At 35.3% G+C, this 13,401-nt stretch overlaps 1 protein-coding gene across 2 annotated transcripts in view; it reads right to left on the reverse strand.

Moving 5' to 3' along the window:
- Positions 1-11,201: 11,201 nt before the first annotated feature.
- Positions 11,202-13,401, reverse strand: part of LOC136029422 (xanthine dehydrogenase/oxidase-like) — a 135,913-nt gene continuing 133,713 nt past the window's right edge. For both annotated transcript variants that reach the window (XM_065707797.1, XM_065707796.1), the window contains exon 24: positions 11,202-11,349. In XM_065707797.1, coding sequence (XP_065563869.1) covers positions 11,302-11,349 — 48 coding nt within the window. In that variant the 3' untranslated portion in view covers positions 11,202-11,301. The remainder of the gene's footprint in view (positions 11,350-13,401) is intronic.

Below are 13,401 nucleotides of genomic sequence, written 5' to 3' on the forward strand. Positions count from 1 at the left end.
ATCTTTCCATGGAGGAACTTCTCATGGGGAAAGAGACTTTCAATGGAGGGGGCACAGGATTTTCTAGCATTATTTAAAAAAAAACAATGAAAAAGTAAATATGAAAAGTTTTTTCTACTGGAAGTGAGAAGTAGCATTAAACTTAAAACGAACAGAAATTATTACACATATGAGGGGTTTACCTCCTCGTAATACCTCGCTGTTTACGCTAAAGTATTTTTAGTAATTTCAACTATTTATTCTACGGCCTTTATGATTCAGGGGTCATTCTTAAGAAATTGGGACAAACCTTAAGCTTTAATGTAAAGAGCGAGGTTTCGACGAGGGGTGAGCCCCCTCATAAACGCAATAAAAACATACGAATATAGAAGTTCGCTAAGTAATTTAATTCGTAAGTTACGTGTATTTTTTACTTATGAAAACGTTCGTAAAAAATTATAAGTTATAGTTGCCTTTTTAAGTAATCAAAAAATTGGAGGGCAACTAAGTCTCCTCCGTCGCTCCTTTTTTATCAAAATCTTCCAATTAAAACTATGAAAAAGCCATTTAGCCCAAAAAATTAATATGCAAATTTCGTTTTAATTATTTATGTGCCGAGAGCCAAGATCAAAACATGCATTAATTCAAAAACGTCCAGAAATTAAAAAAAAACAAGTCTTTTTTTAAATGAAAGTAAGGATCGAGATTAAAACTTAAAACGAACAGAAATTACCCCGTATATGAATGGGACTTTTCCTCCTCAGCGCCCCACTCTTTACGCTAAATTTCTACTGTTTTAAAGTGTAGAGTTAAGAGAAAAGAGTCAAGATTTAGCGTAAAGAGTGGGGCGTAGAGGAGGAAAAGCCCCTTTCATATACGGAGTAATTTCTGTTCGTTTTAAGTTTTAATGATTAAGATTTAGATAGATTTCCCTTTGGCATAATATACAGTATTGGTTATAGTTGCATTTTTCCATTTATCTCTCCTATAAACACCTGCCAAGCTTCGTAAACAAGATGTATTTCGACTCCTTAAAAAGAAACCTAGATAATAGTTAAAATGGAGTTTTTTTTGCATCTATAGTATTATTAAGTCTCCGACCTTGACTGGCAGTTAATTCTCAATTGACCTCATAAAAGCAAACTCGTTTTCAGAATAACATTTATAAACTCCTCTTCTATTTCCATTCAAAGTTAAGGTTTAAAGTCGTCATAATTACACAGACCCTATATTGAGAACTCAATTCAAAAGAAGCAGTTTCAGTTTATTTGTTCTTGAGGAGCCAATTAGTTCAAAAACAGTAAACGATTTGTATACAACGGTGACGCTCAGTTAATCCTACAATTACTTTTGTTTAGCACTTACTATAAAAATAAAATAATAAAAGAATAAAGATCTTCCTGAGCCATCGCTGGCACACAGGGCGTCGAGTCGACGTTTCAGTTGCTGAGCACTTACTATTCCTTAAAAATATCACTGAAAATATAGATACGAGTAGGTCTATAGTCCTTGTGTTTGGATTATTAAGAGACATGTCAAACACACTCCAGGTTATTCGTCTCTTTTCTATCTCTTTTTTCCCCAATATCCAGCTGTCCAAACATGCAATTGCTCACATTGCCTTGAAACAGGAAGCATATCCAACTGGGGGTTTCCAAAGCCTAAATTCTATTATATTTAGTGGTAAATTAGGCACACTGGTAAAACAGTCTCTCTCTCTCTCTCTAATTGAAATTGAAGAAAAAAACAGTTTTCTCAGATCAAAGAAAAGAGTGACGTTAAAACTTAAAACAAACAGAAACCGCATATAAAAGGGGCCGCCAATTCTTAAACCACACGAACTTACTACGAGAGTTTTATAGTGCTTTAGAAAATACTTTTCATTCAAAATCAATGGTTCTTGTGTTGGAAAGGTCATTCGTAAGGAATTGAAACAATAAGTCAAATTTTAGTGGAAAGAGCGAGGAATTGAGGAGGGGTAACCATCCTTCATATATCGAATATTACGATCTGTGTGATCCAAAGGTCCCTTAAATATGAAGGAGTGCTGCTAATACATCTTCAACTCCCACTTTTTACACTCAAGTTCAATATTCGTAAAATAATGTTCGAAAATAATATTTATACCTGACACATTTCACTTTTTAAAGCTTTAAATGTGAATTCTTTGAACTAACCGGTGTTTAGGAATATTCTTCATTGACGTCAGTAGAGGATTACGTCCCGGGAAACAAGAAGACATTAATCATTTAGCTTGAGCAAAAAGTTATAAATATTAACATTTAAACTCGGCGGAAACAAAGTTCCTGCCAGCACTTGCCAACCTCCACCTCAATAAATTTATTGGAGACGCGCGTTATTCCTCCCCATAAACATGTGAGTGCCATCATCGCACCAGACAGGAAACAAAAATTTTGCAATAGACGGGGCCTATTACCTTCCTCCTCCCCCCCAGAAGCCAGCCATTTTTAAGACATAGTCAAGGAACATTATCAGGAATCACGAAGAAATAGAAAACATTTTCTAACCCTCCCTCTAAACTAATTCTATATTTACCTAAAGGTCTTCATATCCTCACTGGGGTAATATAGACATCTATTTATATGTTAATTTAACTAAGATGATTAACAAACTGTTTGACAAAACTTTAAACAATGATACATAATCGCGCAGCAGATATTACGGAGGAAGACCGGAGGGTCATTTCTTAGGTAGCTAGGTTGTGATTCATGGCTCAAAAGTGCATTTTTACTCTCCCCAAGCTTTAAAGTATATATAGAAGAGTGTATGGGGAGAATTAAGTTAATTTTCAACCTGCTTTCATGTGGATTCAGCCTAAACATAGGTGTTGTGAGTGATCCTTCCTTATTGCAAAACAAAACATTTTCTTTCTTAATATTAAAGATTGCATATGTTTGCTTAGTGGCAAACGAAACGTGGAAAGTGGGCAGGACAACTAAAGCATCAGCATGGGATTTCCCAGAGGGGAAGAGGCAAGTGCTACCATGAATTTTATTTTCATCGATGCTTCAATAGAAATATCAAAGTTTTACTTATTTTTTTTATTTTAAAAGTCTGTGGCAACGAATTGTAGTCAAGAGCAACCCGTCCTGATAATAAAAAAGAACTCTCAAACGAAGAGTTTTGGTAGGAATATGTAGATTAAATGAGACGAATTTTTATAGTGATTAAATAAAAAAAATAAGATTTTTTTACCGAAATTAATACTTAAAACGAACAGAAATTATTCTGTATATGAAAAGGGCTATCCCCTCCTCAATACCTCGCTTTTTACACTTAGTTTTTTATTGTTTTAAAAACTAGAGTTGTGACGAAAAGTAAAACTTCAGTGTAAAGAGCAAGGCGCTGAGGAGTGGAGAGCCCGTTTCGTATACAGAATAATTTCTGTTCGTGTTAAGTTTTGTTGTTGCTTCGTACTTTCAGTTAAAAAAATACTTTTTTTCATTTAATTTCTGAACTTTTTTCAGCTAATACAGGTTCGAATTTGGCTCACCGTTCATGAAAAATTAAAATAAAATATCCATAAATTTGACAGATTTATTCCGTATATGAGGTGTTTCTCCCTCCTCAGTACCTTGCTACTTACGCTATGTCTGTTAGCGCTTTAAAAAAAAGCTTTCTATTCTAATTAAACAACCCCCATTTTTTAGTAGCCGCCCTTAAGAAATTGCGACAAAAGTCAAACTTTAGCGTAAAGAGCAAGGTATTGAGGAGTGGGCAACCCTTCATGTATAGTAAATATTCTGTTTGTTTTTCAAATAGTGTCGGTAAATCTGGCTCAACCTCTAATCAATAAACCCCTCTTCTCACGGAAAACTCCTCCGTGGGAATTTTATCCAACGTTAATTGCACCCCCACCCCGTCAAATTCCGTCAAGACAGTTCCTTCCTCGCTGAGAATAAAAAGCCCCAAGTGAGGACTCCTCACCGGCAGAAATATTTAAAGTAAGTCCAGCACTTGTTGAAGTCCTAAAAAACCTATTTAGCAAAGTCTTGGACACTGAATATGTCCCCAGGGACGAGCATAATGCAATTATTATTCCTATATTCAAGAAACGAGATGAATGAGACAGTAAAAATTACCAGGGAGTCTCACTAATAGACATAGCTGGGAATTTTTGCAGTGGTTTTAGTGAACTGCTTTAGAAGAAAGTGAGAACATCGGACAAGGAACGACCAAGCAGATTTTTGCCCTGGAATGGGGTGAGTAGACCCAATTTTACCCTGGGACTTTTTCTTCACCAATGTTTCATTTACGGATTGGATACCTTCACCGTCTTTATTGACTTCATTGCTGCATTCGAATCGATATTACGAACCTTGTTTTGGCAAATAATACTCTAAGACGGTGTTCCGAAAAAAATAGTTGACCTGCTAAAAGCAAACTATGAAAATACACTGAGTAACGTACGAATATATGGTGAGCTAGCGGAAATATTTGGAATTGCATATGGTGTCCGTCAAAGATGTCTGACATCGCCAGTTCTTCTCAACTATATTATAGACTAGATTATGAAAAACGCATTGAAAGAAGATGATGGTGTCACCTTTTCACCATAAGAAGCAATGGCTGACATCGAATATGCAGACGAAAGTACACTACTTGCAGACTCCGCTCAGAAAACACAAAATATGATAGAAAGAGTTGCAAAAACGGCAAGTGAGACAAGATTGGCGATCAATATCCGTAAAGCAAAGTGTCTTTCAACCAAAGAAAACACCTCTATACATATCAGTGGAGAACCTACTGAGAGATAGAACAGTTCAAATACCTAGGGTCATCGATAGATGCGAAAAATAGAGGAACTAGTGAGATCAAGACAAGATTACCAAAGCATGGTCCGTCTTTGGCCAGCTCTGCAAACCACTTTGGACTAGATGGGAAGTCCACTTCGTGACGAAGCTCAGGACCTACTCAGTATGTGTGCGTTCAATTTTGTTACACAGATGTGAGACTTGGCCCGTCAAGGCGGAAGAAGAGTGTCAGCTTGACACTTTTGACAAAATATGCCCGCTGGATATTAGCAACATACGGCTGGCAGTAACAAAGACTCAGCAACCAAGACCTGACGAAAGTATGTGGACAAGTTTAAGAAGTTTCTATCATTATCAAGAAAGACGTCTCAAGTGGCTAGGTCACATAATGAGGCAGCCGGAGTAGACTGTGACACTCAGGTACTACTAGCAGCCCCCGCTTCCTCATGGAAGAAAAAATCAGATGGCCAGATGGAATCTTGGCATAATGTTGATGGAAAGGATGTCAAACCGCTTGGGGATTTCGAAAACATGGTTAAAAATGGGACAAGACACGGCTAGAGTTTATTCAACCACTCACGCAAGACAGAACCCAATGAAAGCATTTGGTTCAGCAGCTTCTTGATGCCGAGTTGGGATGAATAGCCTATTTCTCATACGCAAATAATAACGAATACAATACGTAAACAATGGGCTAATTTCGTAACTTACAGGTCTCTCCCCATGGAATGAGGGGGGCAACCTAAAGACACTGTTATTTCATTTTTCAACTGCAATGAGCAAAATGTATATCTCAAAATTTTGATCAGATAATTTCGGGGAAAATGGGCGTGGGAGAGGGCCCAGTTTCCCTTAAAAAGCAACATTCTGTTAAATTTTGATTTAAAGAATCGTGCTTGAGGGGACGGTAGCCCTCCTCACATGGTGGGTGACCTAAATGTGTAATAAGTTGAGTATGTTTTTTAACTAATTAACTAAGTAAGAGTTTATTAGAAACACACACACACACAAACAAATAAAAAAAGAAAAGGAAAGAATAAAAGAAAACATTCCACCCTTCTCAAGCTAAGAAGCTGAGAAGTAAAGAAAGTATATTTTAAATTGAAAGTCAAAGTGACATTAAGACTTAAAAGAAACAATGATTACGCCATGGTTGAAAAAAGCTACCCTTACTCAACCTACTCAACCCCTCACTCTCTGTGGTAAAGCCTGACATTTTGTCCTAATTCCTTAAGAATGACCACTCAAACATAAGTACCGTTGAATCGGCATAACAAGTAATTTCATAGTACAATAAACCTTTGCGAAAAGAGCGGGGGTCGGGAGGGATTAGCCCTATCACATGCGGAATAGGCTCCGTCATTTAGATTTGACCTCCATATAGCCCCCTGAAGCTTCCATTAAAAAAAGGAATCGTCTAATCCAACTGAAGCTGATTCTCTTATGGTATTAACCCATTTGTTGTTTCTTTCAAAGGAAGGTTCAATGGCTATTTGAAATCTGGCAATTAATTTCGGAGAGGGACTAGTGGTGTATTGGATACACCTGCCACTACGAAACATTCCATAAAAATTAATGACTTAAAGCTTCAACTGATTTAAAATACTATTCAACCAAATTTAGTTTCTAAGCTTATTTTTTTTTTTAGTTTTGCTGGCACCCTGAGCTGTTAATGGTACTAGTAATTCCTATGCAAACTATACCGATATTAAATTGCCTACCATCAATTCTTTTCGTTGCCAATGCTTTTACTTCACGGATGACATGCCCTTTTATAACGGAAAAAAACCGATGCACCTTAAACAATTCTCTTCGAAACATAAAGGTGGAATGTTGCTACCAACTGAAGCTCCGCTCTTTTCAAAGCCATTATTTCACCATAATTAACACAGGATTTCCAGAATTCCAAGCTTAGAAAGTATCTAGAGACAGTTCTATATTTCGGGAAAAAGTTTAATTAAACTTAATATATGGAAATTATTTTTTCTCTGCAGCAATTAAGGAACTTCAAAGCATAAGTAGGCCTCTTAAATATACGGTTGAAATGATGTAAAAGAATTTTCCATATTACAAAAGGAAATAATTAAACCCTGAGGAATTTAGTAGGAATTCTTTCCAGCTTGCGAAATAGAAAAGAAAATAAACTGCACGGCAATGTAAAAAAAGACACAAATCGAAACATTTTACAATAAAGAAGTCTTAAATTTACAATAATCTTAGAGTTTACTAGTTTGTAAATAATTATTATAAGCAACAAAAAGCACATGTACAAAATCAATTCGACCTTTAAGTATGCTTTTTTCTTAACTTTTATAAATACGAATTAAAAATGTAATATTTTGCAGCTCTACTAACATCATTTTTTCCAAGTTGAAAGATCACACGCCTACCTCAGTATTACGCAATACTTCCAGGGATCATAATTTTGAAAAGCACAAGCTCGAGGGAGGGGGGGGAGGGAAGCATGAGCAAAAAAAGCTCAACCAAACCTAGACTCAAATTTCGCATGTTAGGTCTTTCTCAAAATAAAACTATAAATCTGTATGGGCACTGAAACTCAATTTAAATGAAACAGACTGAAGCCGTCTGTTCTATTTATTTGTATAATTTCTAGTAGCTTTAGCTTTAGTTGCATTACATAAGGTATATAGGTAATTGTTATGGGCCCGTGTCTCCTCCTAAATCTCAAGGTTATTACAATTTTTCTTATGCTTTATAAAAGTTCTCTCATAACTGGCCTTTTTTCAAGTCATTTAGAAATTTTGTTTGAATTCATAATTCCACCTCCAAAATTTTGGGTCCGTATTAAGTAAAGTCACGCATATGTGCCTGGGATGCGTTACTTTCGTTACGAATCTAAACCTTAATATTTTTAGGTAGTTGAAAAGCAAAGTGCAGCACGAAGAAAAACTAAAAAGCACAGTGTTTGGCAGCCTCTCATCCTTCGCATTTATAAAGTGGCCTGACTATTTTGGCCTTTCTTTTGTCACAGCTTTAAAGGATGGGATCAAATCACAATTTCTGTTTACCTATTTGTTGGATATACCGTCGTTGAAAGCAGTACCTATTAGTATTAAATAAAAAAAAAACTTTTTTTTAACTCAAAGTAAGGAGCGACATTAAAACTTAAAACGAACCAATATACGGATACGGAAAACGAACCATATACGGAATTATTCCGTATATGAAAGGGGTTGTCCCCTCCTCAACGCCTCGCTCTTTACGCTAAGTTTTGAATCTTTGTCATAACTCCACTTTTTAAAAGAATAAAAAAAACTTCTGCGTAAAGAGTGAGGCATTGAGGAAGGGACAACGTCTTTCATGTACAGAATAATTTCTGTTCGTCTTAAGTTTTAATGTCACTCATTACTTGCAGTTAAAAAAAATAACCTTTTTTGTTTAATTTCTGAACGTTTTTGAATTAATACATGTTTTGATTTTGGCTCACCGCAAATGAATAATTAAAACGAAATTTGCATATTATTTTTTTTTACTAAATGGCTTTCTCATACTTTTGATTGGACGATTCTGATAAAAAAAACGGTGGGGGAGGAGGCCTAGTTACCCTTCAATTTTTTGTTGCATAAAAATGCAAATAATTTTTTTTTACTAACGTTTTTGTTAATAATAAACATACGCACCTTACGAATTAACTTACATAACGAACTTCTATATTTGTGTTTTTTTTACGTATATGAGGGGGTTCACCTCTTCGTCACTACCTCGCTCTTTACACTAGAGCTTGAATTTTGTCCAACATCTTTAAAAATGACCCCTGAATCACAAAGGCTGTAGAATAAATACTTGAAATTACTAAAAATACTTTAGCGTAAAGAGCAAGGTATTGCAGAGGAGATGAACACCCTTATTAACGTAATATTTTACGTTCGTTTTATGTTTTAATGTTGCTCATTACTTCCAGTTGAAAAAAATATTTATTTTCTCTTTGTTTTTTAGATAATGCTAGAAAATCCTGCGCCCCCCTTCATGGAAATTCTCTTCCCTTATGATAAATTCCTCCAAGGACAGATCCTCCCACGTGAGCCCCTCCTCCCAAACCAAAACCGAAAAAAGTCCCACTGAAAACGTCTGTACACTTCATAATAACCATTACTATATGTAAACTGTGGTCGAAGTTTGTAACTTGCAGCCCCTCCCTCGGGGACTGTTGGAGATTAAGTCGTCCCCAAAGACAAATTTATTAGGTTTTCGAAAAACTTGAACAGAATGACTATCTCAAAATTTTTATCCGGTGACTTTGGGGGAAAATGTGCGTTGGAGGGGGTCTAGGTGCCCTCCAATTTTTTCACTTAAAAAGGGCACTAGAACTTTTAATTTCCGTTAGAATGAGCCCTCTTGTGACATTCTAGAACCACTGGGTCGATACGATCACCCCTGGGAAAAAGCTAACAAACAAATAAACACGCATCCGTGATCTGTCTTCTGGCAAAAATACAAAATTCCGCATTTTTGTAGGTAGGAAATTGAAACTTCTATAGTAGGATTCTCTGATACGCTGAATCTGATGTTGTGATTTTCGTTAAGATTCTATGACTTTTAAAGGATGTTTTCCCCTACTTTCTAAAATAAGGCAAATTTACTCAGACTAGTAACTTTTGATGAGTAAGACTAAACTTAATGGATCTTATATATTTATTAAATAAAACAAAATTTTTTAACTGAAAGTAAGGAGCCACATGAAAACCTAAAACGAACAGAAATTATTCTGTATATGAAAGGGGTTGTTTCCTCCTCAACAACCCACTCCTTACGCTAAAGTTTGACTTTTTCTCTCAACTCTGCATTTTAAAACAGTACAAAACTTTAGCGTTAAGAGCGAGCCGTTGAGGAGGGAACAGCCCCTTTCATATACGGAGTAATTTCTGTTTGTTTTAAGTTTTAATGTCGCTCTTTACTTTCAGTTAAAAAAACTTATTTTTTTAATTTAATTTCTGTTCGTTTTTGAATTAATGCATGTTTTGATTTCGGCTCTAAGCACATGAATAATTAAAACGAAATTTGTATATTAATTGTTTTCTGGCTCAATGGCTTTCTCTTAGTTTTAATCTGACGATTTTAAGAAAAAAGGGGTGGGGGAGGAGGCCCAGTTACCCTCCAATCTTTTCGTTACTTAAAAAGGCAACTAGAACTTTTAAGTTTTTACGAACGTTTTTATTAGTCAAGAGTATAAGTAACTTTCGAATTAACTTATGTAACGAAATCCTATATTCGTATATTTTTATTATGTATATGAGAGGGTTTTCCCCCTCGTTAATACCTCGCTCTTTACAGACCCCTGAATCACAAAGGCAGTATAATAAACAGTTGAAATTACTAAAAAATACTTCAGCGTAAAGAGCGAGGTATTTAGGAGGAGACGAATCCTTAACATGCGCAATAATTTCTGTTCGTTTTAAGTTTTAATCCTGGTCCTTACTTTCAGTTAAAAAAAACTTTTTCATATTTATTTTTTCATTGTTTCCCCCTCTCCTCAAACCCATACGATCTCCCCTCCTAAAAAACAAAAAGTCCCCTGAAAATGTATCTACACTTCCCAATAACCATTACTATATGTCAACACTTGTCAAAGTTTGTAACTTGCAGCCCCTCCCCCGGAGACTGTGAGGGAGTATTTCGTCCCCAAAGACATATTTATTAGGTTTTTCGACTATGTTGAACAAAATGGCTTTCTCAAAATTTTGATCGGGTGACTTTGGGAAAAAATGAGCGTCGGAGGGGGTCTAGGTGCCCTCTAATTTTCTTGGTCACTTAAAAAGGGCACTAAATTTTTTAATTCCCGTTAGAATGAGCCCTCTGCGATCACCCCTGGGAAAAAGAAAAAAAAAACAAAGAAAAAAAAATAAACACCGCTCTTCTGGCAAAAATTACGAAATTCCTTATTTTTGTAGATAGGAGCTCGAAACTTCTACAGTAGGGTTCTCTGATACGCTGACAGCAATGGTGTGGTTTTATTTAAGATTTTATGACTTTTAGGGGGTATTTCTCCCTATTTACCAAAATGAGGCAAATTTTCTCAGGCTCGTAACTTTTGATACTTAAGATTAAATTTGATGAAACTTATATTTTTAAAATCAGCATAAGAATCTTATTCTTTTAATGTATCTATTAGTATCAAAATTTCATTTTTTAGAGTTTCGGTTACTATTGAGCCTGGTCGCTCCTTACTACAGTTCGTTACCACAAACTGTTTGATAATGTGTATAAGCAGGAATTATCATTTAAAAACTAAAGTTCCCTCCGTGCTGTCATTTATATGGATTTTTGGTGTCTCATTACTAGATATTATATTAGAATTTCTGTACGCTCAGACTGATACTAAATCCTTTACTAATTTCTTTAATCCTTTTCTTTTTTATGAAGCACCTTTTATATTCACCTAATAAAGACTACTTTTCTGTAAAAAAAACTTAAATAAAGACAAACAAATTTTCCATACACTTAGAATATCTTTAATACAAGCAATCAGAAAAGTATTTTAAAATCACCGGGATTGCAGCACTGGGAAATAAAATCACTGGAATCATTTTCACACAACAATTGACCAAGGTCGAAAACTCTCCTTTTGGTTAGGAATCTACAAAAAAAAAACAGCATTATAGGTGGGTTAAAGGTTCACAAATAGGAAAAAATAAGAAGAAACAAAACATATTATTGAGGAAAATACTGCAAAAAAAAAGTTCGAATCAAGTCATGCGCCATGCATCAGGGAATTCTGTACAAGTTTGGAGCTAAGCTACAGAATAAGCCTACAGGAATAAGGAAAAATATCACCATTATTGCCGACCAAAGAAATAATTAGAAACATAGATATCTGAATAAAATCTTACAAAGCAAATATAATCTGGTAAGAACAACTGATCCTTGTTTCAGGCTTACAGAAACTGTCAAGATCATGAAAAGGAAGCGTTACAAACATTTTGACATATGAGCCAACTCATATTTCACATCAAGCTGCCTTTTCCTTACTAGAGGCAAAATACCTGATGCTGTAGCTAAGTAAACAACCTGAAACCCTAGTAAATTCGTTCATTTAGTTAAAACCACCAATGATATTTCGTCGGCTGAAGAAGATTTCCAATATTCTAATCAAGGAGATGATGAAACTCAGACCACAATGGATATTTAAATGTGTACTATACAAGATTTTACGTTTCTCATGAATTTATCACTGTGTAATAATGTTGTTTTTAACTATTACGATGACCAAAATAATTTGCTCACCAGCCACTTAGCTAGCCCCGATAGCCCTTTAAACCAAACTAACTGTGAATATCTTGACACTTTTGAATTTGTGAAAAATGTGAAACATAAGCTAATGGCAGAGACCAAACTTAATGTAATTTGCTTTAACATCAAAAGTATACGGGATAAGTGGGCTAATTTTAAAAACTTAATTTTAATTTATGGTTACTGCCCTTTCGAAGTAATTGGAAAAACGGAAACATGGCTTTCAGAAATTGATGATAATAATGAATTTTCCATCCCTGGCTTTCAAGCTATTCATATTGAAAGAAAATTAACCAAGTCCTGTGGCGGCATTTCTCTTTACATCCGGTCAAGTCTGAAATTCACCAGGCTATTAGACTGTGAATCCTTATTCTCGCAACCTATAAATAATAGATGCTTTTATTCAATAATCGTAGACATAAGTGTTGACGAGAATTCTTTTATTTTTTCATTATTTTATAAACCCCCCTCATTTCCGACCCCTTTCTTTTGTAAACTGTTTGATGATTTTTCTAGTTTTATTAATTTACGACAAAAGAAGACAATAGTTTTTGGGGACTTCAATTGCAATTTACTAAATGTTAGCAATAATAATGACTGTGATACCTTCTTTGAAACATTCACCTCAAGGGGTCTTCTTCCTACAATCCTTTTTCCTACTAGAGTTGATCCTATGAGGTCTACAGCTACTGTAATTGACAACATCTTTGTATCCACTTCCCTGGGAAACCACCTGTCCTCCAAAATCATATCTTCTGACCTGTCAGATCACTTTCTAATCTATCTCTCCCTACCCTCCCTACCAGCTACTCAACCCTCTAGAACTAATACCCCTACGTATAATAGAATATATAATACTGTGAATATGAACCGGTTCACGGATCGTTTGAAATCCTTCGACTCGTCCAAGGTTTTGGATCGTCAGGATGTCAATTCAGCAACAAATGGTTTTACAAAGGGACTGAGTGATCTTATCAGTTCAACCTTTCCAGTTCGTAAATCAAACCCAAAAACCACCCATATACGCCCCAGGATGTCTAATAGCCTGATTATCTCTTCATACAGAAAAAATGACCTATATAAGTTAGCTTGCAAAACCAGTAACGTTATTGACCTGACTAATTATAAAAAATACATAAACTTATATACCAAACTCGTCCGGGAAGCAAAACAAATTATTATTATTCAAAAATCTCTCGTTGCAAAGGGAACTTGCAAAAAATTTGGTCCACAATAAATGAAATTCTTTCAAAAAATAGGAATTCAAGATCTGTACCTGTTAACCTTAAGGACATCAGTGGCAGGCTAATTGACCCAATTTCAGTACCGGATGCTTTTAATAATTATTCCACTAATATTCCAAATGCTAACTCCTGTTCCTTCTCCCAGTCAGTACGCC

Source organism: Artemia franciscana, chromosome 7 (assembly GCF_032884065.1).
Source record: "Artemia franciscana chromosome 7, ASM3288406v1, whole genome shotgun sequence".
Classification (NCBI taxonomy): domain Eukaryota; kingdom Metazoa; phylum Arthropoda; class Branchiopoda; order Anostraca; family Artemiidae; genus Artemia; species Artemia franciscana.